The 26,977-nt window shown below is 41.4% G+C and overlaps 3 protein-coding genes across 3 annotated transcripts; 1 reads left to right on the forward strand and 2 right to left on the reverse strand.

Annotated features, from left to right (window-relative positions):
• Positions 1-2,402: 2,402 nt before the first annotated feature.
• LOC147498784 (F-box/FBD/LRR-repeat protein At1g13570-like) lies at positions 2,403-5,744 on the reverse strand. Its single transcript, XM_086560684.1, has 5 exons — positions 5,668-5,744; positions 4,637-5,541; positions 4,393-4,554; positions 3,909-4,291; positions 2,403-2,795 (listed from the first exon to the last, which is right to left on the reverse strand). The coding sequence occupies exons 2-4, from the start codon at positions 5,528-5,530 to the stop codon at positions 3,980-3,982; spliced, it is 1,368 nt and encodes a 455-aa protein (XP_086416810.1). The 5' UTR covers positions 5,531-5,541; positions 5,668-5,744; the 3' UTR covers positions 2,403-2,795; positions 3,909-3,979.
• A 4,925-nt stretch (positions 5,745-10,669) lies between these two features.
• Positions 10,670-26,932, forward strand: LOC147498785 (epoxide hydrolase 1-like). Its single transcript, XM_086560689.1, has 4 exons — positions 10,670-11,282; positions 11,389-11,571; positions 26,065-26,300; positions 26,472-26,932. Exons 1-4 carry the CDS (start codon positions 10,911-10,913, stop codon positions 26,716-26,718), a joined length of 1,038 nt encoding a protein of 345 aa, XP_086416815.1. The 5' UTR covers positions 10,670-10,910; the 3' UTR covers positions 26,719-26,932.
• On the reverse strand, positions 19,759-21,036 carry LOC147498786 (uncharacterized). Its single transcript, XM_086560827.1, has 2 exons — positions 20,866-21,036; positions 19,759-20,795 (listed from the first exon to the last, which is right to left on the reverse strand). The coding sequence occupies exons 1-2, from the start codon at positions 21,034-21,036 to the stop codon at positions 20,364-20,366; spliced, it is 603 nt and encodes a 200-aa protein (XP_086416953.1). The 3' UTR covers positions 19,759-20,363.
• Positions 26,933-26,977: the final 45 nt, after the last annotated feature.

The following is a 26,977-nucleotide window of genomic DNA, read 5'->3' on the forward strand; positions in this document are numbered from 1 at the left end:
AACAATTTTTTTTATTTGATTAAATATATAAGAATTGGAAATACACTTAAACTCTCCAAATATAAAAATTAGAAATACACTCAAACTCTTCAAAGAGTTTTCATATGCGTGGGATTGTAGACTATTAGAAAATACTATCTTTTTATATTAGAGTGTCATATAGGATAGAGAAAATGTTAACTCTCATATTATAGTGCCACATAGGAGAGAGAAAATTCTCCTTTAAAACTCTATGCTTTAGTATATAGATAGTAGATTGCACATACAATGCGAATATATATATGCTAATCAATAATTCAATAGCATAGAAAACCATTCCTATAGAAATGAGCCTTCCTGCTTTTCATACCTGGGAACGTAATCGTCAGAATCCTGAGCTCCTGACACATGAGAGAAATTGTTTCTGCTAATAAATTTCGCCACTAAGAAGAGATAGTAACTTTCGTTGGACCGTTTCATCTTCAGTAGTCTTCTTAAAAGGACGATTTGATCAAAGGAAACAAAGCACTGAAAGCAGTCTCTAGGCTAGTAACAAACTGGTACCTGTATCGAATCATACGTCGAGGGAACTTATTGACAAGGAAGGTTTCAAACTTATAAATGGAATCCTGAATCAAGGTGTGATAGAGCAAGAACTGAGCTGCACATGTTTTAATGTTTTGAGTTCATCTTCAAAGACTGATATATAACATATCTTCATGTGTGTCTGATGAACCTTTATTTTCAGTTCATGAGATTGCAATTCTGTCACGTATAATGGTTTCACTTGCTGCCCATGGCTATCCTCCCATATCTTCGTTGCACATGTTTTAATGTTTTTAATGTTTTGAGTTCATCTTCAAAGACTGATAACATATCTTCATGTGTGTCTGATGAAGCTTTATTTTCAGTTCATGAGGTTGCAATTCTGTCACGTATAATGGTTTCACTTGCTGCCCATGGCTATCCTCCCATATCTTCGTTGCTATGGTGATACCCATGCATCCCTTTCTGTTAGTAAATACACTAGTGTTTCTGTATTTGGTGACCTCATTTCACTCATCAATGTACTCAACCAAGACAAGGGAAATGAAAAACCTGGGGATCACTGTTCAATACTAGTTTCATAATATAATTTTTAAGATTACATTGTCAGAAGAGGGTGCAGCCGTGTTACCGTGTAGGTACTTGTTGTCGGACATGATTGGGGGAGTGAGATGGCTTGAATTGGCATCTCTGCTTGTTTTGGCCAGCGTGAAGCTTTGGTGAATCTTACTGTGGCCTTCCAATCCCAAAACTTGAGAACTCTGCTTGGTGATGATTACTATGTAACCAGGTTCGTTGTTAATTTCTTGTACATTAAATTATGCCTACTACTGGTGGCGTGGTATACCTGTACTCAGAGATCTAAAGGTTTTAATCTTCTATAATACACAATGACGTTACAATCTCTGAAGGTTTATTACACACATTGTCCCACTTAGAAAAAATGTGCATACAAAGGAGGGCACGAAAAGACAGTTGGATTTTGTAACTAAAGCACAGTATCAACCTAATAAAATTCCTCTCTACCTGTATTGCTCAATCATCTTGTTGCAGGAGCCTGCAAAAGGTGGAAACTGTGTTCACACGCATTGGTACTGCAACAGTACTAAAGGAATTTCTATCTAGTCGTCGACTGCCGCTTCAATTATAGCAAATACAGACAGAAAGGTTTGATTCACCGTACCGCACCTCAGTTATAATATTACACGTTACAAGTCTTCTAAACTTGGAAAGAGTAACTCTTTCTTAGCATTCTTGATAGGTTTTTGGATCAAATTTGGCAGAAACAAGCTAACTGCACCATGAACTGGGGCAAAAGCGAGAACACCACTAGGAAATTAAGTACAATGTGCCTGGCATGATGCAACTTATAGATGAAGCCATGAAGGGATAAAAAAAAAACCCCACTTTGTTGGGGCACTACTTAATACTTATACTAGAAGGAGCGGTTCACTTTGTCAACGAGGAACAGGCAGATGAACTTAACAAAGAAGATTTCAACTAGAAATTTTGATTTGTTATGTAGTCTTCCAGATCAGTTCTGAAGACGTTAAATTTTACTCATGTCATCAATCCAAGGCTTTTCATCCGAGCAACAAAACAAAGCTGCTCTAACCAAACTAGGGGACAAATTGTAAGGTTTGTGGATTTTACGTATTCTTGGAAACTTAATACAAAAAATAATATCAAGGGATTCGAGGCTATTAACAACAAAAAGCATTTGCAGCTTTGCCTCTATTTCTCGGTGTACCTCATCTAATAGTATGGTTACTTCTCCTGCTACAGTAAGTCTATTTAATCTACGACACATGAAAAAACATATGCACTTCAGAAGTATCGAATTCCTGCCTATGGCTGAGGAGTAAAATTTCTCTACATTGGATGAAATTTCTCCATATAGTGGATATTTATTTATTAGATTCCTGAATCTTTCATAAATGAATCTTTCTGTTGGACACATTTTGACATTACATATTCAAGTGAAGGTAAATAAGAATCATTACTAGTTTACTACATATGTCAGACATGCTTGAAGTGTTTATATGACTTTCATAGGTCCATAAAACTGAAACATGCTCATATACATACGTTCAAGTACTTGTTCACACCTTGATTGAAGAATCCACAAGATTATAACAACCTTCCTGCAAAGAGTTGTGAGATTTTCTTCAGCAATTGAAACCACATTATCAACATCCCAGCTGAAGGCAACCTGTGCTTTGATAAATCAAGTAGCAGCCGTTCTCAAAAGAATGTAGGGTGCACTCACTCTGCAGATGAAATGGTACAACAACAATTATTATCTCTTCTCCAAGTAGTAATTTATTACTAAAATCAGATATTTTTAGAATTAATTTTTTCTTCAATTTGGCTCTACATGTCAGAATTCTGACAATCATATTGCCTGATCCACCCTAGTGAAAGTTCTATATGAATACCTAAGAAGGAAACATGCTTTCTTTGCTTTTTGCTATTGCATATTTGCATCTACATGTCCTTATTAGATATGCATTTGGCACAAATCTGTTGCAATGTGTGTGGTACACAGATGTAGGCACCTTACATCAGACTATCAAGAACTCTTGCTGACGAGCTCATATAATCGAACTTACTTATTAAGTAAGCGATATAATTAACAATATTAGGCTGAAGTAGAGTAAGGACTAGTCTGAACTACGACTCTTAGAAAAGTATCTGAACTAGTAAAATAGTATAAAATTAAGCTTCATTCAATATGCGTGAAGGGATTGTGAAAGTTGGTATGCTCATAACATAACTAACTCATCTTTGACAATTCTTTGTACCTTGTAACCTTTTCATTTAACTCTTAATACAATTACCTTTAACATAAAAAAAGGAGGTGGGGGTTGTAATTATCCGTCTTTTTATGATGAAAACCCAAACTATTGAAATGGAATCACACACATTGCTTTCTTAGTGAGCAACATACAAGTGTACAGGCTAGGTTGCTTTAAGTGAAACTATTGCTTTTCATCTAGATGTGTACATGATGCCCAGAACACAAGCACTGATCAACTCAAGAGTGAATTATGGAAGGACTGGTTTCCCTATACCCTAGGAAACATAGTAGGCCTAGGCTACTTCGTCCGAAATGTATGTTCTCCAACTCTTTTGCCCCTGCAAATGATAATTTCAAAATGCAATAAACTAGGGTCTTAGAAGTCTATCTTGCGAAGACATACTTTTCAACCCTTGCCGACACAGGAGGAGAGTCTCAATAATGAAATTATCAAATCTAAGGAAGTCTTTGTGTTAAGTGCAGAGAATATCAAACATAATAAAGTTCTGAATATATCTAAGTCAAAAAGAAAAGGTTCTATTCAAAACTAGGAATATTTAACTATATTAATAAACCCAGTTACCTTAAGTTTCATGACTATAGTTCAAGAGAGTAAGCTGGTGCCAGGGAATCACCGAACTGTGGAACTGGAATCTACAAATCCATATTGCTTTTGGTGATCGATACTGCTACATAAGGAGAAGCTCTGGTGAGTGTTTGCATCTTCTCAGTAATATCAATCCTATGTGTTGCTTCTATCTGGTCTTGTTTTGAAAAGATGATATTCAAATCCTCCAGGACATTGGCATTCTCAAGCAAATATCTAACAAGGTTCAATTCACTCTCACTTCCTTCAAAGTACTCAAATTCGACTATTTTGAGTTCCTTCAAGATGCCATCGTCACGCAACTCCTGTATCTCACAATGTTCTTCCAGATCGAACATACTGGCATTTAACTGTTCTCTCTAATCAACATAGAGATATATCAGTTACCGAGCAATTTGTTTTCCAAATAGGCTTTAGAAATTCAGCTGACTAGGCTATATATTTGCAAGTATATACGTACCTCAACAGATAGACGAAGAGTTTGCAAATTGGGATAACTCCTCAGTAACAAGGTTATCACGTGAACTTGATTTCTAGTAGGGTACATCTCTAGATGCAAGTGTTCTACACTACTGCATGACACAGGCAACTGAGCTGATAAATCTGGTCCCCTGGTAAGAAACTGAGACCAAGGCCAAATAGTTATAGTCAGAAATCAAAATTTACCAAATGTTGCTGAATAAGAAAGAAGCAACGAATGATACCTCAATAAAGAAGGGTCCTAAAATTAGTTCTTTCACAGTACGCAGTTCCAAAAGAATCTTCCTAGTGCTGTGATCAATAACTTCAGTAGCAGGCAGAGAAGCAAAACGAAAGGTGGCTCTGTACAAAGAACAACTCGCTGCGTACAAATTAACAGCCGGTGGTGGAGTACCGTTAAAAATGATTTGTTGAAGATTTGTGGATGTAATCTTAATTTCAGGGGGAGAATACATAGGTTCCAGCATCAGAAACTTTAGGTTAGGAGCAGAAATGGTAAAAATATTATGGTGGCGCATGGAACAAGTTTGGAAACGGAAAGTTTCAAGCACGGGACAGTTTGAAAAGAATTGGTCTGCAGTATCGTCATCGAAAAATTCAACCATAAAGAACCTCGAATATCTAAGATTCGGGAATTTGACATTTTTCGGCAGTTTCAAGTTAATATTAACCAATATCAACGATGTTAAGCTATCGCTACTAAATAGACAAAAAGGAAACTTCTGGCATTCATCATCTAAAACCCAAAGTTGTAGTTGGCGGACATGATGGGCAAAAGCGAAAGATACCCATTCACTTATATGACATACAAATTCATCATCAGCCTGATCAACATAGAGTTTGAACAGTTCTATATCTGATTCATCGTGGAGGTTAATTGTTTGATAAATGAAAGCTTTGAAATCTTGCAAGTTGCGATTCTCTAGTTGGAAAAAATGACGTTGGTTGAAATCCAAATTGGAAAGTGTAGAACATACTTTTCTCCATTGTTTTGAGAGAATACTTGTTCTGATTGCATCTTCCAATGGAAGGAACGACACTATATGGTCCCGAATTTCTTGGGGAAAATAACTAATCATGTCACTTCTTCTTTTCTTTTCTTCTTGATAAGGAAGCATGTCCAATCTTCCTGAAGAATAATTCCACACTTAGAAATGGCGCAATGTACAAAACAAGTAATTCAGGATTAATTGACACAAAGAAAACATGCAAGAAAAAATCATTAAGTAAATATTTTATCAAGGAATGAGCTTACCAGTGAGAGAGGAGCAGAAGCTGCCGTTGCAATTGAGATTCCAGACTCTCTCTCTCTCTCTATGAAATAATACTGAGGTTTTATTGCCTACTTCTTCTCATGGGGTCGCGCCCTTTTGTAGATCCGGGTCGGGTTAAGCCAGAGAAGCCCAACTCTAAGCCCAGATTATAACCACATATAATTTGAGAGGTTGCGGCCCAAACTTTGAGTTGGGCTGGGAACAGTGGATACAAACTTAGGGGTCTTCAGTCTTTAGATGCGTAGAAATGTGGAATACTGTAAGTATTAACCCTCACACAGTCTTCCTGCTGACACACCTTATGAATGAAAGAGCACTATATGTATAGTAGCACTACACGGACCTACTTTTTAGACTTACTATTGCAACTCACTATTTGGATAACGGACCTATTTTTTAGACCTACTATTACAACTCACTATTTGGATAATGTTGGTTTGCATTGCAATATACATGGACACGTATCTCTATGTAAATCAATGATTAAGACTTTTGATACATCAGTAGGTTTAAATAGTAGGTCAAATAAGTGGGTCGGTCTAGCATTACTGCTAAATGTACATATGGAAGACAACAAGTAAGTTTGTGTCATTGCTAAGAGCATCAAGTGTCAATTTGCCTCTACCATTCGGAATTTCATAATAAACCATCCCTAGGTGGAGGCAAACACTGAGGCATCAAGTGTCTAGCCGCATCCGTAGAAGCAAATTTGTTGTTTCGGATGTGGATGCGGCGCAACACTTCTAATGTCGCACAAAAAAAATTTTTGACTTTAACCAGAACTAATATCAAGCGGCACTCATACTGGTGCGTGTACCAACGAAAAAAATGGATCATGAAGTGTATGACATTTTCCCCATTCAATCTTCATCGTCTTCTTCTTCTTCTCCGACAGAAGACTTGGTAGATAGTCTTGATGAGAAATTTGTTAACGTCATTCCAAGCACAATTTGGTTGTACTTGCACAAGCACAAACACATGCTCCGAAGGCACCACATAGTGGTTCAAAAAATGGTCGAAAACTGAAACATATAAACTATGTTTCGACTTTGGAAATCTTAAAGTCCAACTACTTCGTCAATCGTTCTATTTTTCCGAAAGAGGATTTCAAATGACGCTTTCATATGAAAAAACCATTTATATATTCCTTCACATCTTCAATGATCTTCAGACTCAGTTTGAGTACGTTCAGCCTAAAGTTAACAATGGTGGTAAACTTAAGATAGATCATTTTATCAAGGTGGTTACAGCTTTGTCCATTCTTGGTTATAGTACAATAGTTGATCAAGTTGGCGATCAATTATACATTTCCGAGCAATTTGGCAACTAGGCGTTGAGGTATTTCTGTGATGTAATAATCAAATCGTATGGTCTAGTTTACTTGTGAAGGCCAAACATTGCAAACACATACAAAATGCTTGCTTGCACAATCTGTAAAACATGGATGACCTGGTATGTTGGGAATCATTGATTGCATGCATTGGGGAAGTGATAATTGTCCAACTAGATGACAAGGTACTCACAGTGGTCATTTTGGAAAACCATATATATGTTATTCTTGAAGTTGTTGCAACCAAAGACCAGTGAATATGACATTCTTTCTTTGGTTTGCTAGGGTCACACAATGACATCAATGTGTTGGACAACTCACTGGTGTTTGAGCACATGATCAATGGTACTTCCCCACTTGTTTATTTTGAGGTAAATAATCATAGCTACAATATGCATGGGTTATTATTTAGTTGATGATATCTATCCTGACTATGTGACACTTAAACAAACCATTTCAATACATAATACTCCAAAGACGAAGTGGTTCGCAACGATACAGAAAGTTGCAGGGAAAAATATTGAAAAAGCTTTTGGGGTTTTGCAATCTAAATTTGAGATTTTAGCAAAAGATTGTAAATTATGGCATGTGGAGACAATAATGAGTATTATTATCAGAGCATGTATCATATTGCACAATATGATAATCGGAGCGAAGAATAAGAATTATCAAATGAGAAGGTACATTATATTCCTCACCTACTCGAGAAGGCTACATTGAGGGGACTCTACTAATTCAATCAAAGACTATGAATGAGAGACTTAAAAGCGACCTCATCAACATCTATGTAGCATTAAGGGTGATCGAAATTGAGTCAATTAATGTAATTAATTTAATTTCATAAATGTCTATTTCCTTTTAATCATCAATAAACTGTGTTAACCAATTTCTTTTTTTATTATATATTTAATTAAACTAACAAATATTTATAGAAAAAAAAAAGTTCATTCATATTTAAAAGTTCATTCATAACACATTACATATTCATAGAAAATAAAATTTCACCATATATTGACATCCACTCTGACATCAATTGATTACAGTAGTTTTAACCACTCTTAACATTTACCATTACAGCACCCAACCACTCACATTTTCCACACACTAGACATACACTTTAATAGATTAAGATATTTCCCTTCAAAGTTTGCAAACTTCTTTAGTTCCATGACACCATCACAACCATTTGGGCATATATAATATATGTGTATAAAGGCAATACCTACTTAGAGTTAGTCAGTGTTTATGAATGCTTTCCTCAAATATAGTCTCAAACATGACACTTGATGTATGTATGCACCACCTAGAGATTCACTAATTAACATATAAAACATGTTAGTGAGCCTACATAATTGTAGAGGGGCAAACTTATTTAGGTTTTGTGAGATAAGTGATGTTCCACAATTGTTACAGTACAACTACCATTAACACTTTTTTTTTTCTTCTCATCCCTCAGGTGGTGGCTAGATGTGTATTAGATAACCTGAATTTCAAGAAATTTGGAGAAAATTGATAGTGAAACTGAATCTTTATTAGAGTACCAGTAACCAATGATAATTTAATTAACTCTCATCTAGCTCACTTAGTATGTTGAGCCAATAGTTGTTGCAACTTTCCTCTCACCAGTTGTTGAAACCTACTCTTTGTTCAAACCCGATCGTCAATTTTTAGCAAATTCACCAGCTATAGAGAGCAAACTATGTTGCCAACTTACTGTTAAAAAAAATATTGTGTTTTTAAATAGTTGTATGCTAGAAAACATATTTCGAGCATATTAACTCTCTAGACACCCAAGAGTTATGCTATTCTAAAATAGGTGTTGGGAGATTCATTCTTGGTTTAGTCTTACCACTACACAACACCACAACCTTGTGTGCTGAATTTTATGTGTCAATTAGGCCTTCAAGCAATGTCATTGATGGGGTATGTCCAAATTCATTGTAGAAACATATTGTGTTTTCCTCCATAATCTTCTAACATCACATGAAAGTGAGATCCCAACTCTAATTGCCACGATCGTTCGATGTATAAACATCTACTTCTGATGATTGGTGAGTACGAATTGCAATGGAACTGTAGAGAAGCAAATTTTGCAGCGGATGACTTTGCAGATCATGTTTCCCATCTAGCCAACAATCAGCAATGTAGATGAACCCACATAGACACATCGTTGTGAACAACTTGATGCTCACTTCTTTATCTCGGCTTTGTGCTCTTTTTGGTTGATGATGCCGTCTTCTGTTATGTGCGTATGTAACAATTCCACCCCTCCTGAAAACAACCTTGTCCTCAAGGTTGAATATAGATTGTACGTACATAACATTTTCTTGTAATACACTAAATTATTACTTACAATGTATATGTACTGAGAGTGACAAGTTGGTAAATAAAATGTTTTTAGCCATTTTTTTTAAAAAAAATAATAATAAAATAAAAAATAATAATAATAATAATAATAATAATAATAAAATGAACATTTGGACAAATGGAAAACAGATGTGGGTCTTGCACTCTTACCCTTGGGTATCAGAATAATTGATCAAAAAAAAAAAAAAAAAAAAAAAAAAAAAATCATTTCTTTAGAGTTAAGCCTGTTTTGTGCCATTCCTTACCTCTTATATCAATCAGGCCCTGTTTGGCAGCATGAATTGCCCAACCTGTAGAAAGAACAAGTCCCTATATACTAGGTCTTAGTGTTTGGTCCGGTTCATTTTATGAATTGGGGTCACAACTAATGAGTAGGGTATAAACGGGATAAATTGTGAAACTAGAAAAAACATGTATAGTGGATCTTTGGGTTTAGGTGAGAGAAATATAAGAGAGAGAAAACATCCTTTTATTATTCATTAGAGTTATACACTCAGAAGATCGAACCTTCTTCTTCACCCACTCATTTTCTTCTCTCACAAATTCTTTCCTTCACCTTTCCAAATTAAAATTAAAGATAAAAAACAGGAGGAGCAAGCAACAAAAAAAACATAAATGGTCTATCACTTCTTCTTTTTCACCGTCTCCATTCCGATCGATCGACCACCGTTTTGATTATTTCATGAAATTATGTTGAATTGAAGTTTGATTTTTCTTTTTGAAGTTACTGATATGGGTTTTCTTTGGCCGATTTGTGTGTTTTATTTTTATTTTGGAGGATTTTTATTCTTAGGAGAGTTGAAAAAAAAACAATGAAAAACAGGAGACAATCCCTCTAAAGTGACTACCGAATTTCACATGGCACAGAGCCTAAAGAAGTCATTCTCATTAGTCATTTCGACAAACGTAACTTAATTCTCTGATTTCTTTTGTGCTTTTACAAATGAGAGCCTAAAGAAGTCATTCCCATTAGTCATTTCGACAAACGTAACTTTATTCTCTGATTTCTTTTGTGCTTTTTACAAATGAGAGCATAAAGAAGTCATTCTCATTAGTCATTTGGACAAACGTAACTTTATTCTCTGATTTCTTTTGGGGTTCGAGATCTCTACAACCGGTTACAGAGATCAGATCTCTGTAACTGTGTTATCTTACCGTCGATTCGAAATCGAGATGTGTGTGTGCCTCGATACCTGTGTGAATACTCCGAGATGTGTGTGTGTGTGCGTCGAGATACGAGACGTGTGTGTGTGGTACAGAGATTGATCTCTGTACCCGGTTATAGAGGAACCGGACTCTTTCTTTTGTGCTTTTACAAATGAGAAGCTTTATTAAATACTTACGCATCCGAAGATTAACTCAGAGCAACTTAGCTAACACAGTTATCACAGCAAGCAATTCAAGCTCTATCAAACAAGTTCATATCCATCCTATATATGCCCACATATGTGACTTGAAAATACACACACCCATCAACGCTAGTAAACATTGTAAGGCCGGATAGGGCATAAAATGATATGAACTAACATGACCTACGACACAAAAGCTATAATGGAGGGGATAAAACATGGGCTCGTTGTTATTGTTCTTGTCTATGCCTGTTTCCAGTTAAAGGGATCTGAAGGTATAGAACATAGAATGGTAGCTGTTAATGGGATAAATATGCATGTGGCTGAAGAAGGTCAAGGTCCAGTGGTGTTGCTAATACATGGATTCCCAGAGCTTTGGTACACATGGAGGCATCAAATTGTCTCACTTGCTGCAAGGGGCTATCGAGCTGTGGCTCCAGATCTGCGCGGTTTTGGTGACACTAAAGCTAATACTTCAGTCCATAATTCCACTTGTCTTCACATAGTTGGCGACCTCATCGCTCTCATTGACACCCTTGGTGTCGATCAGGTAATTTATCACCCAAAAAATAAACAAGAATCATATAAATAAATAATTACTGTTTATGACGCTGGTGAATGGCGGTAGTACTGTTCTTTCGTGCACTTCTTTGCAGGTCTTTGTTGTGGGACATGATTGGGGTGCCATAATGGCGTGGTATTTGAGCTTGTTCCGTCCTGATCGTGTGAAGGCGTTGGTGAATCTGAGTGTGGCTTTTCAGCCACGAAACCCCTCAAGGAGGCCCATAGAGAGCTTGCAAACTATCTATGGCAATGATTACTATATCATCAGATTCCAGGTTCTATCCATCTCTTTCTCTCTTCTTCTTAAGCAAGTTATCTGTTGTATAGTTGTATTACGGACTGTATATTTGAGTAAAACATTCAGAAATGTATAAATTGAGTTTCATTAGAGGCGTAAAAAGGACTCGATAAGATAAGACAACCACGAAGACAAAAGAGAGTCATGTAAATGATCTGTAACGAAACCAATCTTGAAGAAGAAAAATTTACAAGTACGACTATCTCATTAGGCAATTAGGTTTGAGCATGATGGTGAAGATTATAAGATGATGCTTACTGTTGTTGTAAGGGAGTGATATCCTCCTTCAAGAATATCAGGCGCGTACTCAACATAATGGAAATACCTCACCGGCCTGTAGAATCAGATCGCGTCCCCAAGATAAGAGAACGTTCCAGAACAGTTCGCGCCAGCACGCGAACCAGGCTATAACGTGACTCAGCTTATCTTCTAGAAGCAATCATGAACAGAGATGCACATGTACAAATCACTGCCACCAGCTACTGACCACTGCCGCAAGCTACTCGCCCAGACTAATAATCCACATCATCACAGCAGACCTATAAAGACAGTACTAGCACGCCTCCTTAATCGAGACCCCTCATTTGTGATACACTTTACACGTGGTGGGCGAGGATTCACTCTCAACATCTATAAATACCCCTCCTATGAACTACTCCAGACTTGATTCTTCTCTCCCTCCCGAATCAAGAGCAAGATACGTAGGCAGTTCGCTCCTAAGCCGAACTCGGTCCCAATAATAGCCATTTCCAATTCCCATCCAACCGAATTTGTAAAGGAAAGCTGAATCACGCCTTTACATTGGCGCCGTCTGTGGTCTCGATTACTTGAGACATCATCTTCACACAAACCAAAAGAACCAAACACCAAAAACCAAATATCTCAAGCCCACGAAGCATGGCAAGCCTTGAAGCTCAAGTTCAAGGCCTCGCAAACCAGTTAGGCTTAACCATTGTCACCAAGTTCGGCGTTTTTTTGAAAAAAACGCGTTTAAAACCCGAGATATTGGCAAGGCTTCTGGTTCCAGTTTAAAACCCGGGTTTTAAAAAAAAAACCCCCGTTTTAAATGTTTTAAACGCGTTTTAAACTTAAAAAACGTTTAAAACCCGAGATTTTGAAAATCACCCGTTTAAATTTTTTTTTTTTTTTTTTTTTCTAAAAGAAAACACGAAGAAGAAAAAGAGGTTTTGAAGTTTACCTTTTTAAAGAGTGGGCGTTAGATTGACTTATTGAGACAGTTTTATTTTGTTTTGGACTATTAATAATTAATTATAAATTTTAAAGTTATTAACTTATTTGTAGAACTTGATTATGCCATTATGGTTGGTAATTAGTAGTATCTTATTTAAAGCATTGTCACCAAGTATGGTACGGGTTTAAAACGGTGTATTTAAAAAAAACTTAGTTCGTGTTTTAAACGGAACGTGTCGGGAAAAAAAAGGAAAAAAAACGTAAAAAAACGTGGGGCATAAAAAACAGGTTTAAAACGGTAAAACGGTAAAACGGGTTTAAAACGTATAATACGTACAATACGTAAAAGAAACGGTAAAAACCGATGATAAAGAATATAATAGATAAATAATTTGATTTTTTTATAAGAGTGAAAAAAAGAATTGACACATAAAATAAAAATAAAAATAATACAAATGAAAGAAAATTCAAATACATGAAAGTATCAAATTATCATTACTCATCCAAATACTATAAGTTTTAGATTCAGTACCAAAACACGACTTTAAATCATTGTCACCAAGTTCGGCGTTTTTTTGAAAAAAACGGATTTAAAACCCGAGATATTGGCAAGGCGTCTAGTTCCAATTTAAAACCCGGTTTTTCAAAAAAAAAAACATTTTAAACGTTTTAAACGCGTTTTAAACTTAAAAAACGTTTAAAACCCGAGATTTTAAAAATCTCCCCGATTTTAAAAATCTCCGTTTAAAAACTTTTTTTTTTTTTTAATCTAAAAGAAAACACGAAGAAGAAAAAGGTTTTGGAGTTTTCCTTTTTGAAGAGTGGGCGTTAGATTGACTTATTGAGACAGTTTTATTTTGTTTTGGACTATTAATAATTAATTATAAATTTTAAAGTTATTAACTTATTTGTAGAACTTGATTATGCCATTATGGTTGGTAATTAGTAGTATCTTATTTAGAGTCGTGTTTTTGTACTGAATCTAAAACTTCTAGTATTTGGATGAGTAATGATAATTTGATACTTTCATGTATTTGAATTTTCTTTCATTTGTATTATTTTTATTTTTATTTTATGTGTCAATTCTTTTTTTCACTCTTATAAAAAAATCAAATTATTTATCTATTATATTCTTTATCATCGGTTTTTACCGTTTCTTTTACGTATTATACGTTTTAAACCCGTTTTACCGTTTTAAACCCGTTTTTTATGCCCCACGTTTTTTTTTTCCGTTTTTTTCCCGAGACGTTCTGTTTAAAACACGAACTAAGTTTTTTTCAAATACACCGTTTTAAACCCATACCGTACTTGGTGACAATGGTCGCAACGGATCGACCAGAGCGCAGTACGCAAAGACGCGTCCCAGATCGTCCAGAAAATGCTCAAGACATACCGCGCCTCCCCGTTCACCACAGAGGTACTCAGTAAACCCTCTCCTCAAGATTTTGTCCAGCCACGTTTCCCAATGTATGATGGCAGCACATGCCCCGGCCAACATGTAGCCCGCTACATTCAAAGCCTGGCCCTTTACAGCTCCCCGGAGTTTGACCATCTTCACTGTCGGCTCTTTCCCGCCAGCCTCAAAGATGGCCCACTTGATTGGTTCTTTTCACTCGAGTCGGATTCGATCAAAACTTTCAAGCACCTCACTGATCTGTTTGCCAGCCAATACGTGCACAACAGACATAAAAAGTAGATCTGGATTCACTCTTCCAGTTATCATTTGGAGAGAATGAAACCATTCGCCAGTTCCTAGGTCGGTTCAAAGCCGAACTGTTATGCATGGAGAGTGGCCTCAAAGAGTCTTTTGCCACACTGGCATTCTCCAACTCCTGTCGGGTGCGTAACACAGACCTCTCCAGGTCGCTGATGAGATCGCGTCGAGAAACCCTGTCAGAGCTGTATGCTCGGGTCGACAAATATATTAAGCAACAAGAAGGTTTGCGTTACCACGGTCTATCAGATGACCAAGAAGTCGCGGCAATCTCTGACGACACTCCACCTGCCAAAAAACGGTCCAAGTCGCAAGCACCCAAATCAGGCAACCACTTGGATAACAACAGAGAGTTCGCTGTCCTGACACGCTCTCCCAGCTACATACTGGAAAAGATCAAGCGAGCCTCATACTTCCAGCCTAGCGTATGGCAACCCGCAGACCGACCTGACATGCCCTACTGCGCATTCCACAAAGCAAAATGTCACGAGACCGACACTTGCTGGGGGCTGAAACATTATCTCCAAGATCTCATTGAAGCCGGACAGATAAAACAGTACACCAACATTGCTGACGGCGACTTTCGCCACAAGCTTATGGCCCGCCGAGTGCGTAGCAGATCTCCACCCCGCAGGGAACGCCAAAACATCCAAGCTCGCTCCCGCAGCAGAGGACGCCCCGTCGACCGTTCTCTTCATGATCGCTGCCCACACTCGTCAGATCGTGACAACGGCAGAACCATCCATATGATCACTTTCCCAGATGATTCTGTTACTTCTTCCAGAGAGAAACGAAGGCGTGTCGGTGCTTTTCAAGAAGTCTATCATTTTTCTTCACAAGCAGCACACGCCCCGCGACATTCGGGTCACCATTCAGGGGATATCACTTTCATAGAGGCTGACTTCACCAAGATCTGCCTCCTCCCAACGACGATCGCTTTTTGTCGCCCACGTCGGGATCGAGAATCGACCGATTAAGCGGCGTCCGATAGACCCTGGCAGCTCATGCGACATTTTGTTCTACCACACAATTCAGGAGATGAACCTACCCAAGTCAGTCTTCATAGATCCTATCGCTCCTCTTTATGGGTTCAATAGCTCCAGAGCCGACCCAATTGGTGACATTATACTCCCAGTTTCAGTGGGATCAAGAGAGGATAAAGTCAGCTTCAACACGCGTTTCAGCGTCTTGGACGTTAAGTTGTCCTACAACGCCATCCTAGGACGGCGTTGGATTCATCAAATGTAGGCCGTACCGTCTACACTGCATCAAGTCCTCCGTTTTCCAGGCCCCAGGGGCATGATGGAGCTTCGTAGCACCAGCTCGAAGCCTATCACTGTAATCAAATCCTCTTAGCAAACAAGACCGCTGATGCCCCAATCAGCATAAGAGATGAGCCCACCAGCTACACTATGGCTAAAGACTTGGTCGCCGAAGTCAGAGGCAACGCACCAACTCAGAGCGTTTGAGGCTCCAACAAGAAGGCCTATCCATCTGAATAGACTCTGAAAGTTGCCAAGGCAGCCACTCACTCACTCGTCAAGACACCAGAGATCGCTCCCGTAACCAATGCTCCACCTGTTCAGACCACAGAGGTCGCCCCACCAGATCCCCTACCGCCAAAACAACTTTCCGCGTATAATCCGCCTTACGTTGTCATAACCACGAAGTCATCCTGCACTTCGTGGTCATAACCACGAAAAATGCTCCAACTCTTTGCAAAGAACTCCAATCACTCATCAGACTAACAACGCATCCACAGAGCTCAACCCCCCAGAGGACGCTCTCCCAACACAAGCTATGGGACCAGCTGAAGAGAGGCAACGAGTGAATCTAGGAATGGAAGACGACCCTAAGTTCGTCTATGTAGGGGCTAACCTCAACCCCACACTCAAAGCCCAGCTTGTAAACTTTTTGTCCATGAATAAAGATGTTTTCGCTTGGTCGTATATTGACGTGCCAGGTATAGATTCTAGCGTTGCCTGCCATAAGTTGAACATCAACCCTAGTGCCAAACCAGTTTGACAGCGACCTAGGAGACTATCACTACGGTTCCAAAAAGCAATCAACGATGAGGTCGATAAACTCAAGCAAGTCGGGTTCATCCGAAAGGTCGACTACCCAGATTGGATCGCTAACATAGTGGCGGTTCCAAAAAAGAATGGCACGGTCCGCCTCTGCGTTGACTTCACCAATGTCAACCAAGAAACACCCAAAGACAGTTTCCCGTTACCAAGGATTGACCGACTTGTGGACTAGACTTGCGGCCATGAGCTCCTCTCCTTCATGGATGCTTATAGTGGGTACAACCAAATACCACTTGCTGAGAAAGATCAAGAGAAAACATCCTTCATTACCGAACAGGGGATTTATTGCTACAACGTTCTCCCATTCGGCCTCAAGAATGCTGGAGCGATGTATCAACGAATGGTAACTGACATGTTCCAAGACATGTTAGGAGACACCATGGAAGTATATATTGATGACATGGTCGTCAAGAGCAAAAAAGCAGGTGACCACCTCACTCACCTTAAGCAAGCGTGCTCCAGGTTACGCCGAACTCGCATGAAGCTAAACCCAGAAAAATGCCTTTTCGGAGCGTCCTCCGGCAAATTTTTGGGCTATCAGGTCTCACAGCGTGGGATCGAAGCTAACCCAGATCAAATTCGCGCGTTTCTTGGATATGCCCGACCCGCAGACAAAGAAGCAAATACAGAAGCTATCAGGCATGGTTACTGCACTCAACCGATTCATATCCAGGGAATCAGACAAGTGACGACCGTTCCTACAACTCCTCAAAAAAGGTGAGCAGTTCTCGTGGAACGATCAATGTCACCAGGCCTTCTCCACTCTCAAAGAGTATCTCACAACACCTCCCGTCTTAGCCAAACCAACAGACGGTGAAATGCTGGGGCTGTATCTAGCAATATCAGACTTCGCTATTAGTTCGGTTCTATTCAAGGAAGACAACAACTCAGAAAAACCAATATACTTTACGAGTAAGACACTAACTCCAAATTTAAAAGAACTACTTTTACATCGAAAAGCGGTTTTAGCACTATTATACTCTTCAAAGGAAATTCGCACCATATTTCCGGCACACCCAATCAAAGTACTTACCGACCTCCCATTGAAGAAGATACTTCACAAGGAAAACAAGACAACTTCTGGCGGTTTGGGCGAAGAGCTCGGCGAACATCACATCGAAGTTCGTCCCACGCGACCTCAGAAGGGACAAGTCGTGGCTGATTTCCTTGCTGACTTCCCCGTGGACGATCTACATTGGGAGCCAGAGACAGACATCCTACCCCCCAAGCACAGCGACAAGACTGTTTGGTCCCTCTTTGTAGATGGTTCCAACAACCCCGGCGGAAGTGGTGTTGGCATCGTATTAGTATCGCCCGCCAGAGAAGTAATGGAGAAATTAGTTCGCATCGACTTTGCGACCTCCAACAATTAAGCGGAGTACGAGGCAGTAATTATGGGGCTTAGAATGGCGCTACAGCTGGGTGTACAAGAAATTCAAGTCTTTAGTGACTCACAACTGGTCGTTCGCCAGATTGCTAAAGAGTACACTACCCACGAAGGTAACCTTTCTAAATACCTTAAAGTTGTTAATCAGTTACTTCTATCTTTCAAAAGGGCCTCCATGCACCACATTTTGCGCGATGAGAACCGCCACGCAAACAGTTTAGCCTACTTGGCTACTCAAACACCGAGCTGCGCCCCGAGACAACTTCTCATTGAAGTAGTTGATCGACCTGCCTACCAAGTAGAGCACGTCTTAGAAGTCAGCGACCTATGCCCACTCTCTGAGGATCAGATGAGCCAAACATGGATGCAGCCCATCATAGAGTACATTCAAAAAGGCACACTCCGGCAGAGAACAAAGCAAAGCCAGACAGATACCATATCAAGCACATCGCTATTGTGTTATGAATAACAAGTTGTTTCGAAAATCTGCTGGAGGACCTCACTTGAGATCCATAAGTCCAACTCAAGGTCAATTGATTTTTGCTGAGATTCATGAATGAGAATGTGGCAATCATGCTGGAGGTCGTTCTTTGGCCCATAAAGCGATCTCTCAAGGATACTTTTGGCCTCGCATGCAGATCGACACCAAAATATATGTGCTCAAATGCATCAAATGCCAAACCTTTGGCCACAACATCATCCAACCCGCTCGCGAATTGATCAGCATTGCAAGTCCCTGGCCATTCCACATGTGGGGCATGAACATCATGGGACCATTCATCCCACAGAAGAGCACTGGGTTCCGCTTCGTTTTAGCTGCAACCGATTACTTCATTAAGTGGATCGAAGCAGTTCCTTTGGCACATGTCAAGGAGTCACATGTTAGAAATTTCATTTGGACCACATTGTCACCAGATTTGGTCTGCCACACACCTTGGTGATGGACAATGGTTCCCAGTTCAAAGGCAAAACGATCAAAGAATTTTTGGCCAAGTGGAAGATAGTTCACGCATTCTCCACTCCACAGTACGCTCAAAGCAATGGTCAAGCAGAGGCCAGCAATAAGGCCATATTAGAAAACTTAAAGAAAAAAATTGAAAAGAACAAGAGCCAATGGCCAAACCAGCTAGAGAACATTCTGTGGGCTCATCGCACCACAGCTTGCTCCAGCACAGGCGAATCACCATTCTCCTTATGTTATGGCACCGAAGCTATTATTCCCACCGAACTGACAATCACAACAACTAGATCCGAGCTTGTTGAGTCAGGACATAATGACTCGGTCCTAGCTCGAGAGGTTGATTTGTTGGAGGAGCGCCGCGACCTGGCAGCTATCAGAGTGGCATCATATCAACAGATTCTAAAGAGGTCCTACAAGAAACGAGTACATCCTAGATCCTTCCAGCCTGGTGATCTAGTTCTGAAAAAGACGCAGGATGACTCCAAACTTCGCTCAGTTGAGGACCTATACTTTTAGGATCAACTCCGAGAGAACGCTCTCAATGAGCATAACGCCCTCAGGGGCTACAAACGCTCTCAGCGAGCCATACGCCTCCAGCGGCTTAATACGCTCTTCGCGAGTAGAACGCTCTCAGGAGCTTACAGGCTCATATCCTCTCTAAACTTCGCTCAGTTGAGGATCTATACTTCTAGGATCAACTCCGAGAGAACGCTCTCAGTGAGCAGAACGCCCTCAGGGGCTACAAATGCTCTCAGTGAGCCATACGCCTCCAACGACTTAATAATACTCTTGCGCGGCGAGCGCCTCGAGGAGCTTACAGGCTCATAGCCTCTCCAAATCTTGCTAAGTTGAGGACCTATACTCCTAGGATCAACTTCGTGAGAACGCTCTCAGTGAGCAGTATGCCTTCAGAGGCTAAATACGCTATTCGCAAGCAGAACGCTCTCAGGAACTTACCGACTCATGGCCTCCCTAATTCTCATTAGTTGGGGACTTATACCTCTAAGATTAGCTCAGGGAGGTTGCTCTCCTGAGAAATAATTCACAAGCATAACATTTTCTTAAACTAAATCTCAGAGGTGTACCACAAGCGCCATATACAAAATAATAATTACAAGCAAGCAAGCAAAACATGGCATTACATATACAGTCGGCACCAATCGAACTGCCCGGCCAAGGCCAGGAAACCAGTTCCAATCCACCGATCTACTGGGTCTACCCAGAAAATCCAGATCGGTTCTTTGAACAATGGGAGCAAAATTAACGAACTGCCATTTCCGTGGAAACCAGTTCTTAGTATCAACTAAGGCGAGCTGTTCAGGCAAGCCTGAAAACACAGCTCTATTGTTTAAAACTCTCAAAGAGAGGAGAACACACAAAGCAATTATCCAACTTCAACTTTTTTCAAAAACAAGATGAGAAATCACCATCAAGGAGCAACCATAACATGTTTATCTTCTGGGGCAGCACTAGTCGACGAAGGGTGCCTTGCCGATCTCAACACAACGCGCATACCCGTACCCTGGTCCCCTTGTGCCTTCTTTAACTGGAAATATTTCTCATCCAGTTCGGCATACTGAGCACAGGCCGTGGTATACGCATCTTGAGCTTTGCGCGCGACCCCCTGACATTGCTTGGGGTACTCGGTGACTTCCGCTAACTTCCCTTGCAGATCAGTCATTGCTGCAACAAGCTTAGCGTTCTCATCCGCAGCCGCACGGTACTTATCTGTCATCACGTCCAACTTCGTCTTGTCAACTCCCCACGTAGCTCGCCCGACATCCCATTTCGACTTCGGGAGTTGATATCGATATCGGCGTCTTTGCGATAAGCTCTTCAGTTTGTCGTACCCCGCCAGAAACTACAAGGACAAGTTCAAGGTTACGATCCCTTACGAAACAGAGTGACAAGCCTAGCAAGTAAACACTCACCAAACAAGTAGCCATGTCCATGGTGCCCAGTAGTGTATCCATATCTTCATCCTCAACCTCAGCTTTGTCGTCGTCCAAAGCCACGATCCCGCCCGATGAGATCGCTATGGGCGCCGAGTGGAAGTTGCAGTCAGAGAGTTTCACCGCACGCTTCTTCCCCGTTCTCCCCATATAGTAGAATTCGCTCCCCACATCCCCGATGCGAGGAAGCGAACTATCACCAGCGACGTGATGGCCCTGCCCCAGGTCGCTAGCTTCCTCAGCAGCCCGACCAGTGTCGTTAGCTTGTCGAGGCGACCTGAAGACAATGCCACCCGTCGCGCGACCTGAACTCCTGGGTCACTCGTTGCTCTTCGCCCCTGACGCTACATCTTTTCTTTTGCCACGATCTCCATAAACGTGCGGATGGAACTCCATTTCCTCCATTATCAGAGGGGAGCTCTCTCTCAAACTCCCCTCCCCTGACATATTTGCGGCACCTGGCCATAAAGAAACCTACGCAGAAGGCAGGTTAAATAAACAAGCCTCAGGTTCCCTTTCAACAAAACAATAGAGGGAGACAGTTAAACAGAGAAGCCAAACGTACCTAAGTAAACCGACGAAGTAAACGCACAACACAGGCGAGAGAAGAGCTGTGGCAGCAAGAAGAAGAGCAAGGGAAGAGCAAATGCATTTGCTCTTCCAAGAACACTCCTACTTATGGTAAAGTAACGTATCTTCCCAAGACAGGTCATGATGGCATCAAGACGCCAAAACGGCACGCCACCTTGGCAGCCATCATGTCATGACTCCCGCCCACCCATATTCTTACACATGCCACGCACGCGTTGTAGCTTAGGCAGCTCCAAAGTAAAGAACGCCCCTTGCATCCTCAAGACATGTGCGAGTTACACCATTTAAATCAGATAGTAAGCACGACAGACCAGCAAAGTCACAGGTCATCGACACCGTACCCTCCGTACGACAAGTCGCAACAACATACCCATACTTACAGAGTGCAAACATTCATATCATACACAATACTACTTATATAAAGCAAAACAACATGTTTCACATTCACAAAAGGAGCGGCCGACGATATCGGGGGAAGCCTCGGTTCATGAGACTAACCGAAATGCGAGAATACTCGGAAATCCAAAGATTAGCGACTAGTTATTATGATCACTGGAAAAGAAGAAAAACGAGCTGCCCAGGTCAACCCAGGAAACTAGCTCTATTGTTTACGGCCAAAGGCCAATTACAACCACAAACACCAACAACTTTTTCAAATGACATCATCAAAGTTTTCTGCAAGAATGACATTCAACACTGGGGCAGAGCTCGGATCACCAGTAGATGCCACAACTGCCTCGGTAGCGGCCACATTTAGCTCGCCAGAACCCTGAAGCTGATCACTCACCACACCAGTAATAAGGGGAAGCACGACTGCAGGAACAGTGCTAGCATCTTCGAGTGGCCCGCCCCCGCGTTCTCCCGAAGCTCTTCGCTCCCGCTCCTCCTGCAGGTCGTCAAATTTCTTCTCCAGTTCCTCCACCTCAGCACGGATGGTGAGATAGGCCTCTTTCGCTTACAATGTGGAAGTCTTATATCGTTCAGCATAGGCTTTCGCTGCGACTAGCTGGCCCTTCAACGCCTCCACCTCATGCTTCAGCCCGATCGACTCATTCACTGCAGATGTCTTCTCCAGCGTCAAGGCAGTGAGTTGGGGCTTCAAAGCGTCCAGTTCTTTCTTCTCAGACTGTTGCACAGCTCGCAAATTCGAAAGCTTCGTCCCTCAGCGACTTGACCTCCGTCTTCTCTAGTTTAGCGAACTGAGCGGTCGTCTTCAGCTTCTGATACCCAGCGATCAACTGCGACAACTCGCACAGCATATCACGTTAGCATCAAACAACAGCATATAGCACAATAACACAGCCAAGTTTGAACGCAAAAGTTACTCAATAGGCACATCGCCTTATCCATCACCCTCAGATTCAACTCCAGCTCCATCGCATCCAGGTCTTTCCTATCACCATTCAGCGACATACTCTCCAGCAAACAAGAAGCTATGGGTGCGGACTTGTAGCTGCAGTCAGACCTCCTCACATAGCGCTTCTTCCCGGTCACTTCATCTATATACATCAGGTTGTGCTCTAGCTCGTCTTTCCTAGCACTGGAGTGCCCCTTACCAGTCTCTCTCATACTAACCTTCCCCTTCATCTTGCCAGAAGCATCCCCAACAACCCTAGTCGGACCGACCTCCGGGGCGTCCTCACCCAGGACGCTGAAGTCGGGCATCGGTCTCTCTCGAGCTATGAGCCACCCTTCCCCCAGTTCGCCCTTCACCACCCCCCAGCGTGGTCTCAGCTACCCTCGCAACCTTGGAAGGTCGAGACTCTGGGTCGTTACCCTTCCTCGTCGACAAGCGAGGTTTAGGGATTTCAAACAGAGAGTCCTCCAAATCGAAGGGCGAGTCCTCTTGACCCTGCCCAACTCCCGACCCAGACGCACCAGCACCTCCGGCGGGTCGCTTCACCCCAGGACGAGCGCGGTTCTTATCTTCCCTAGTCACCAGATCACTCCGACGTTTTTCCATCACAGACTTCTTCGACGTTCTCCCGCTCACCTTACCCCGCGCCCTTTTTTGCACCTCCCTCTTCTCCCTAATCGCAGGTCCACCCCGTTCTTTAAAGAAATGTGCGACTTCTGAAAGCTTCGCCTGCTTCTCAGCTCGAGTCAACCTAGCGAACTTCTCAATCACCTTTCGGCTCGTCTCCTTTTCTATGGGGATATCTGCAAAGACAATAAAACAGCAATATCAATACAGCTCAGTTAACGTAAGGTCAATATTCTCAAAGAGTGTACCGGTACCCACCAGTAAAATCACATATTTTAGTTTCCACCACATCGAACCCGCCGCCGCGACAGTTTCCCTGGCGCGAAACGGTCTTTTATCCCAAGACTCGTTAGTCACACCATCCAGAACGCTCGACAGCTTAGCTCAGGTTTGCAAGCTAAAGTTAAGCAACCGAGATCGCTTTAGAGAGTAATGCTCAATAATATCAGCGACCTCTATACGGTATTCACCACTGGTGTTCAGCAGGTCAAACACCTTGAACAACCGCCACGTGTCACCCACAAACTGAACAGGCGCTTTGCCACAGCGGTTCAAGAACTCACAAACCAGCTTAGAGAACGGGATCGTCATATGCACCCTCAGCTACCCCTCACAAACGATAACCCCATAGTTCGGTGGGGTATACCTATTGCTAAAAACCAGAGTGTGCTGTTCGGGCTCATGGATCTCCAGACCGCTTATGGTTATCCCATATTTTTTCCTTAAATAGGGGAACGCCCTCAAAGCGTGTTTGTCCACAACCCTAGGCGGCAGCCCGCTGGACGCCGACCCCTCACAGAGACCTGAAGTGCTCACTTCAGCACCCACAGATGCAGATCGAGCCTCATCTTCCCCACTTCCAGCCTCCTCAACTGCTTCATCTTCATCACTAGCCTCACTCACCCCACACACCGACTCATCTTTCTATTCCTCCTCATCAACCCAACCAAGAAAAACTTCGCGAACCTTATCAGATCGCGTATCATCTGAGTCAGACATCTCTCTCTCACCCTAACGATTCTAGCCGCTAATAAATAAGCAAACGTCCTAACAACTCTAGAGCAAAGATTAAGCATGAAGCAAGAAGTAGGAGTTCAACAATGGCAGAAAACTAACCTGAAGTTTGTTGCGGTACTGACTTATTTTCTACAAGGCGAAGCAGCAAAATGATGTTTCAAAAATCGCAAGCGTAATCTTTGAACAACCGCCCCTCCAGTTTCCAAGGCACCATGATTACACCCTAGCCCTAACCGCACACGACTTCCAACAAGTTGTCCTGTCTTTTCAAATCCCGAAAAAACGGGGCGGCACGTTGTCTTTGCAACTGCTCAGATCCTCTCACGTGACGAACACATGTCAAACATCCGTGCCCACCAACTCACAGGATAGCATAGGTCGTTCTCCTTAGCTCGTCAGGTATTTCCAACTCTAAACATGCTCTGCACGCGCTACCATTTTCTCTTAGCAAGCCGCTTCCATGACCAGCACGCCCTACTGAGAGGGGGCTGTGTAAGGGAGTGATATCCTCCTTCAAGAATATCAGGCGCGTACTCAACATGATGGAAATACCTCACCGACCTGTAGAATCAGATCGCGTCCCCAAGATAAGAGAACGTTCTAGAACAGTTCGCGCCAGCACGTGAACCAGGCTATAACGTGACTCAGTTTATCTTCTAGAAACAATCATGAACAGAGATGCACATGTACAAATCACTGCCACCAGCTACTGACCACTGCCGCAAGCTACTCACCCAAACTAATAATCCACATCATCACAGCAGACCTGTAAAAACAGTACTCGCACACCTCCTTAATCGAGACCCCTCATTTGTGATACACTTTACACGTGGTGGGCGAGGATTCACTCTCAACATCTATAAATACCCTCCTATGAACTCGCCCACTGATTCTTCTCTCCCTCGAATCGAGAGCAAGATCGTGGGCGTTAAACTCCTACATCAAACTTCGGTCCCAATAATAGCCCTTTCCAGTTCCCATCCAACCGTATTTGTAAAGGAAAGCTAAATCATGCCTTTACAGTTGTCTTACTACAGGGCATAAAACGGCAAAATTTCTAGAAGGCTGTTTTTTCCGTATAGAACATAACTCCTAATCTCCGCTGGACATGCTTATTGCTCAGTTTCCACATACTCGTCCAAACTAATATTGAACAATATATATTTTCTTTTATGGAACCGTGAACGTAAGATGCTGATGTGGAAAATCAGTCCTAAAGTTCCTCAACTATTTCAAAGTCCAGGTATGTCTGGACTTTAATGGTTCTGTGCAAAGGACATTTCAACAAATTTTAAGAACAGATCCATAATGCGTAGCCTTGATCTCAACCAATAACGCATACAACAAGCTAAGAAGATGAAGATGACAAAAACGCCAAGGAATAAAATGCAATGTGTAGTACATGTTTGCATTTTCAGAGCAGATTTGTAATAGTTTCTATATAAGTATATAGTGTATTTGTATCTGACTGCTCACAGCCTACCATTGCATCACCACTGTTTTTGTGAATATTGCCTTCTGAAATCTGTTACAAGGATCAATTATAATTTTCATATCTAACTGAATGTTTCCCAGTTGTGTTCCAGGAGCCTGGAGAAATAGAAGCTCAGTTCTCTCATGCTGGTACATCAAATGTGCTGCATAAATTTCTTACGTACCACAGTCCAGGTCCAATCTTTATACCTAGAGACAAAGGGTTCACAACCGATGGACCATACACCTTGCCCTCTTGGCTATCAGAGGAGGATGTCAACTATTATGCAAACAAATACAATCAAACAGGATTCACTGGTGCATTAAATTACTACAGAGCTTTAAACCTGTATGTTAGCTGAACACCTGAACCATAATATGTTAAAAGTACCATGAAGTAGCATATACCGGAAAATTCTAATTTATTTTCTATATCATTGTCTGTCGTTTGTAAGAACCAGTTGGTTCACCGACGACACTGATGTTTGTCCTTTTCTCTCTCTCTCTTATTATTCGGCAGAAACTGGGAGCTCACTGCACCATGGACAGGGGCAAAAGTGAATGTACCTGTCAAGTTTATTGTGGGAGACCTGGATCTGACATATAATAGCCCAGGAACAAAGGATTTTATACATGGAGGTGGGTTCAAAAGTTACGTTCCCTTCCTTGAGGAAATAGTCGTGATGGAAGGAGTTGGACACTTCATCAACGAGGAAAGGGCAGAAGAAATCAGTACACACATTTACAAGTTCATCAAAAACTTCTAAATTGCTTTATTATGCTTTCTTGAGGTAGTTGTAAGATATGAAATTATGACACTTCATCGAGCAAGAAGGCTGGATAGTTTTCTTTTAGGACTTCATCAGAAATTATTTACAAATTTTTCCTCCCAGAATTATACTTCATCAGCAGCTTATTTCGCAAAATGAAGCTTCTCCGTGTAACTCTTATTGTGCTTAATACAAGTTAGTGTTCATGCAACTGTTCAATATCAGATAGCATCTTATGAAGGTATAGGCATTGTAA

Source organism: Coptis chinensis, chromosome 5 (genome assembly GCF_015680905.1).
Source record: "Coptis chinensis isolate HL-2020 chromosome 5, ASM1568090v1, whole genome shotgun sequence".
NCBI lineage: Eukaryota > Viridiplantae > Streptophyta > Magnoliopsida > Ranunculales > Ranunculaceae > Coptis > Coptis chinensis.

Excerpts from the sequence above, each read along its gene's own strand:
- LOC147498784 (XM_086560684.1), bottom strand. The coding sequence starts at position 5,530 with ATGCTTCCTTATCAAGAAGAAAAGAAAAGAAGAAGTGACATGATTAGT. Across the intron at positions 4,555-4,636 it reads TAGGACCCTTCTTTATTGAG|TTTCTTACCAGGGGACCAGA; the intron begins GTATCATTCGTT and ends CCTTGGTCTCAG. Across the intron at positions 4,292-4,392 it reads CTCTTCGTCTATCTGTTGAG|AGAGAACAGTTAAATGCCAG; the intron begins GTACGTATATAC and ends TATGTTGATTAG.
- LOC147498785 (XM_086560689.1), top strand. The coding sequence starts at position 10,911 with ATGACCTACGACACAAAAGCTATAATGGAGGGGATAAAACATGGGCTC. Across the intron at positions 11,283-11,388 it reads ACACCCTTGGTGTCGATCAG|GTCTTTGTTGTGGGACATGA; the intron begins GTAATTTATCAC and ends ACTTCTTTGCAG. Across the intron at positions 26,301-26,471 it reads TACTACAGAGCTTTAAACCT|AAACTGGGAGCTCACTGCAC; the intron begins GTATGTTAGCTG and ends ATTATTCGGCAG.
- LOC147498786 (XM_086560827.1), bottom strand. The coding sequence starts at position 21,036 with ATGGGGAGAACGGGGAAGAAGCGTGCGGTGAAACTCTCTGACTGCAAC. Across the intron at positions 20,796-20,865 it reads TGGACATGGCTACTTGTTTG|TTTCTGGCGGGGTACGACAA; the intron begins GTGAGTGTTTAC and ends TTGTCCTTGTAG.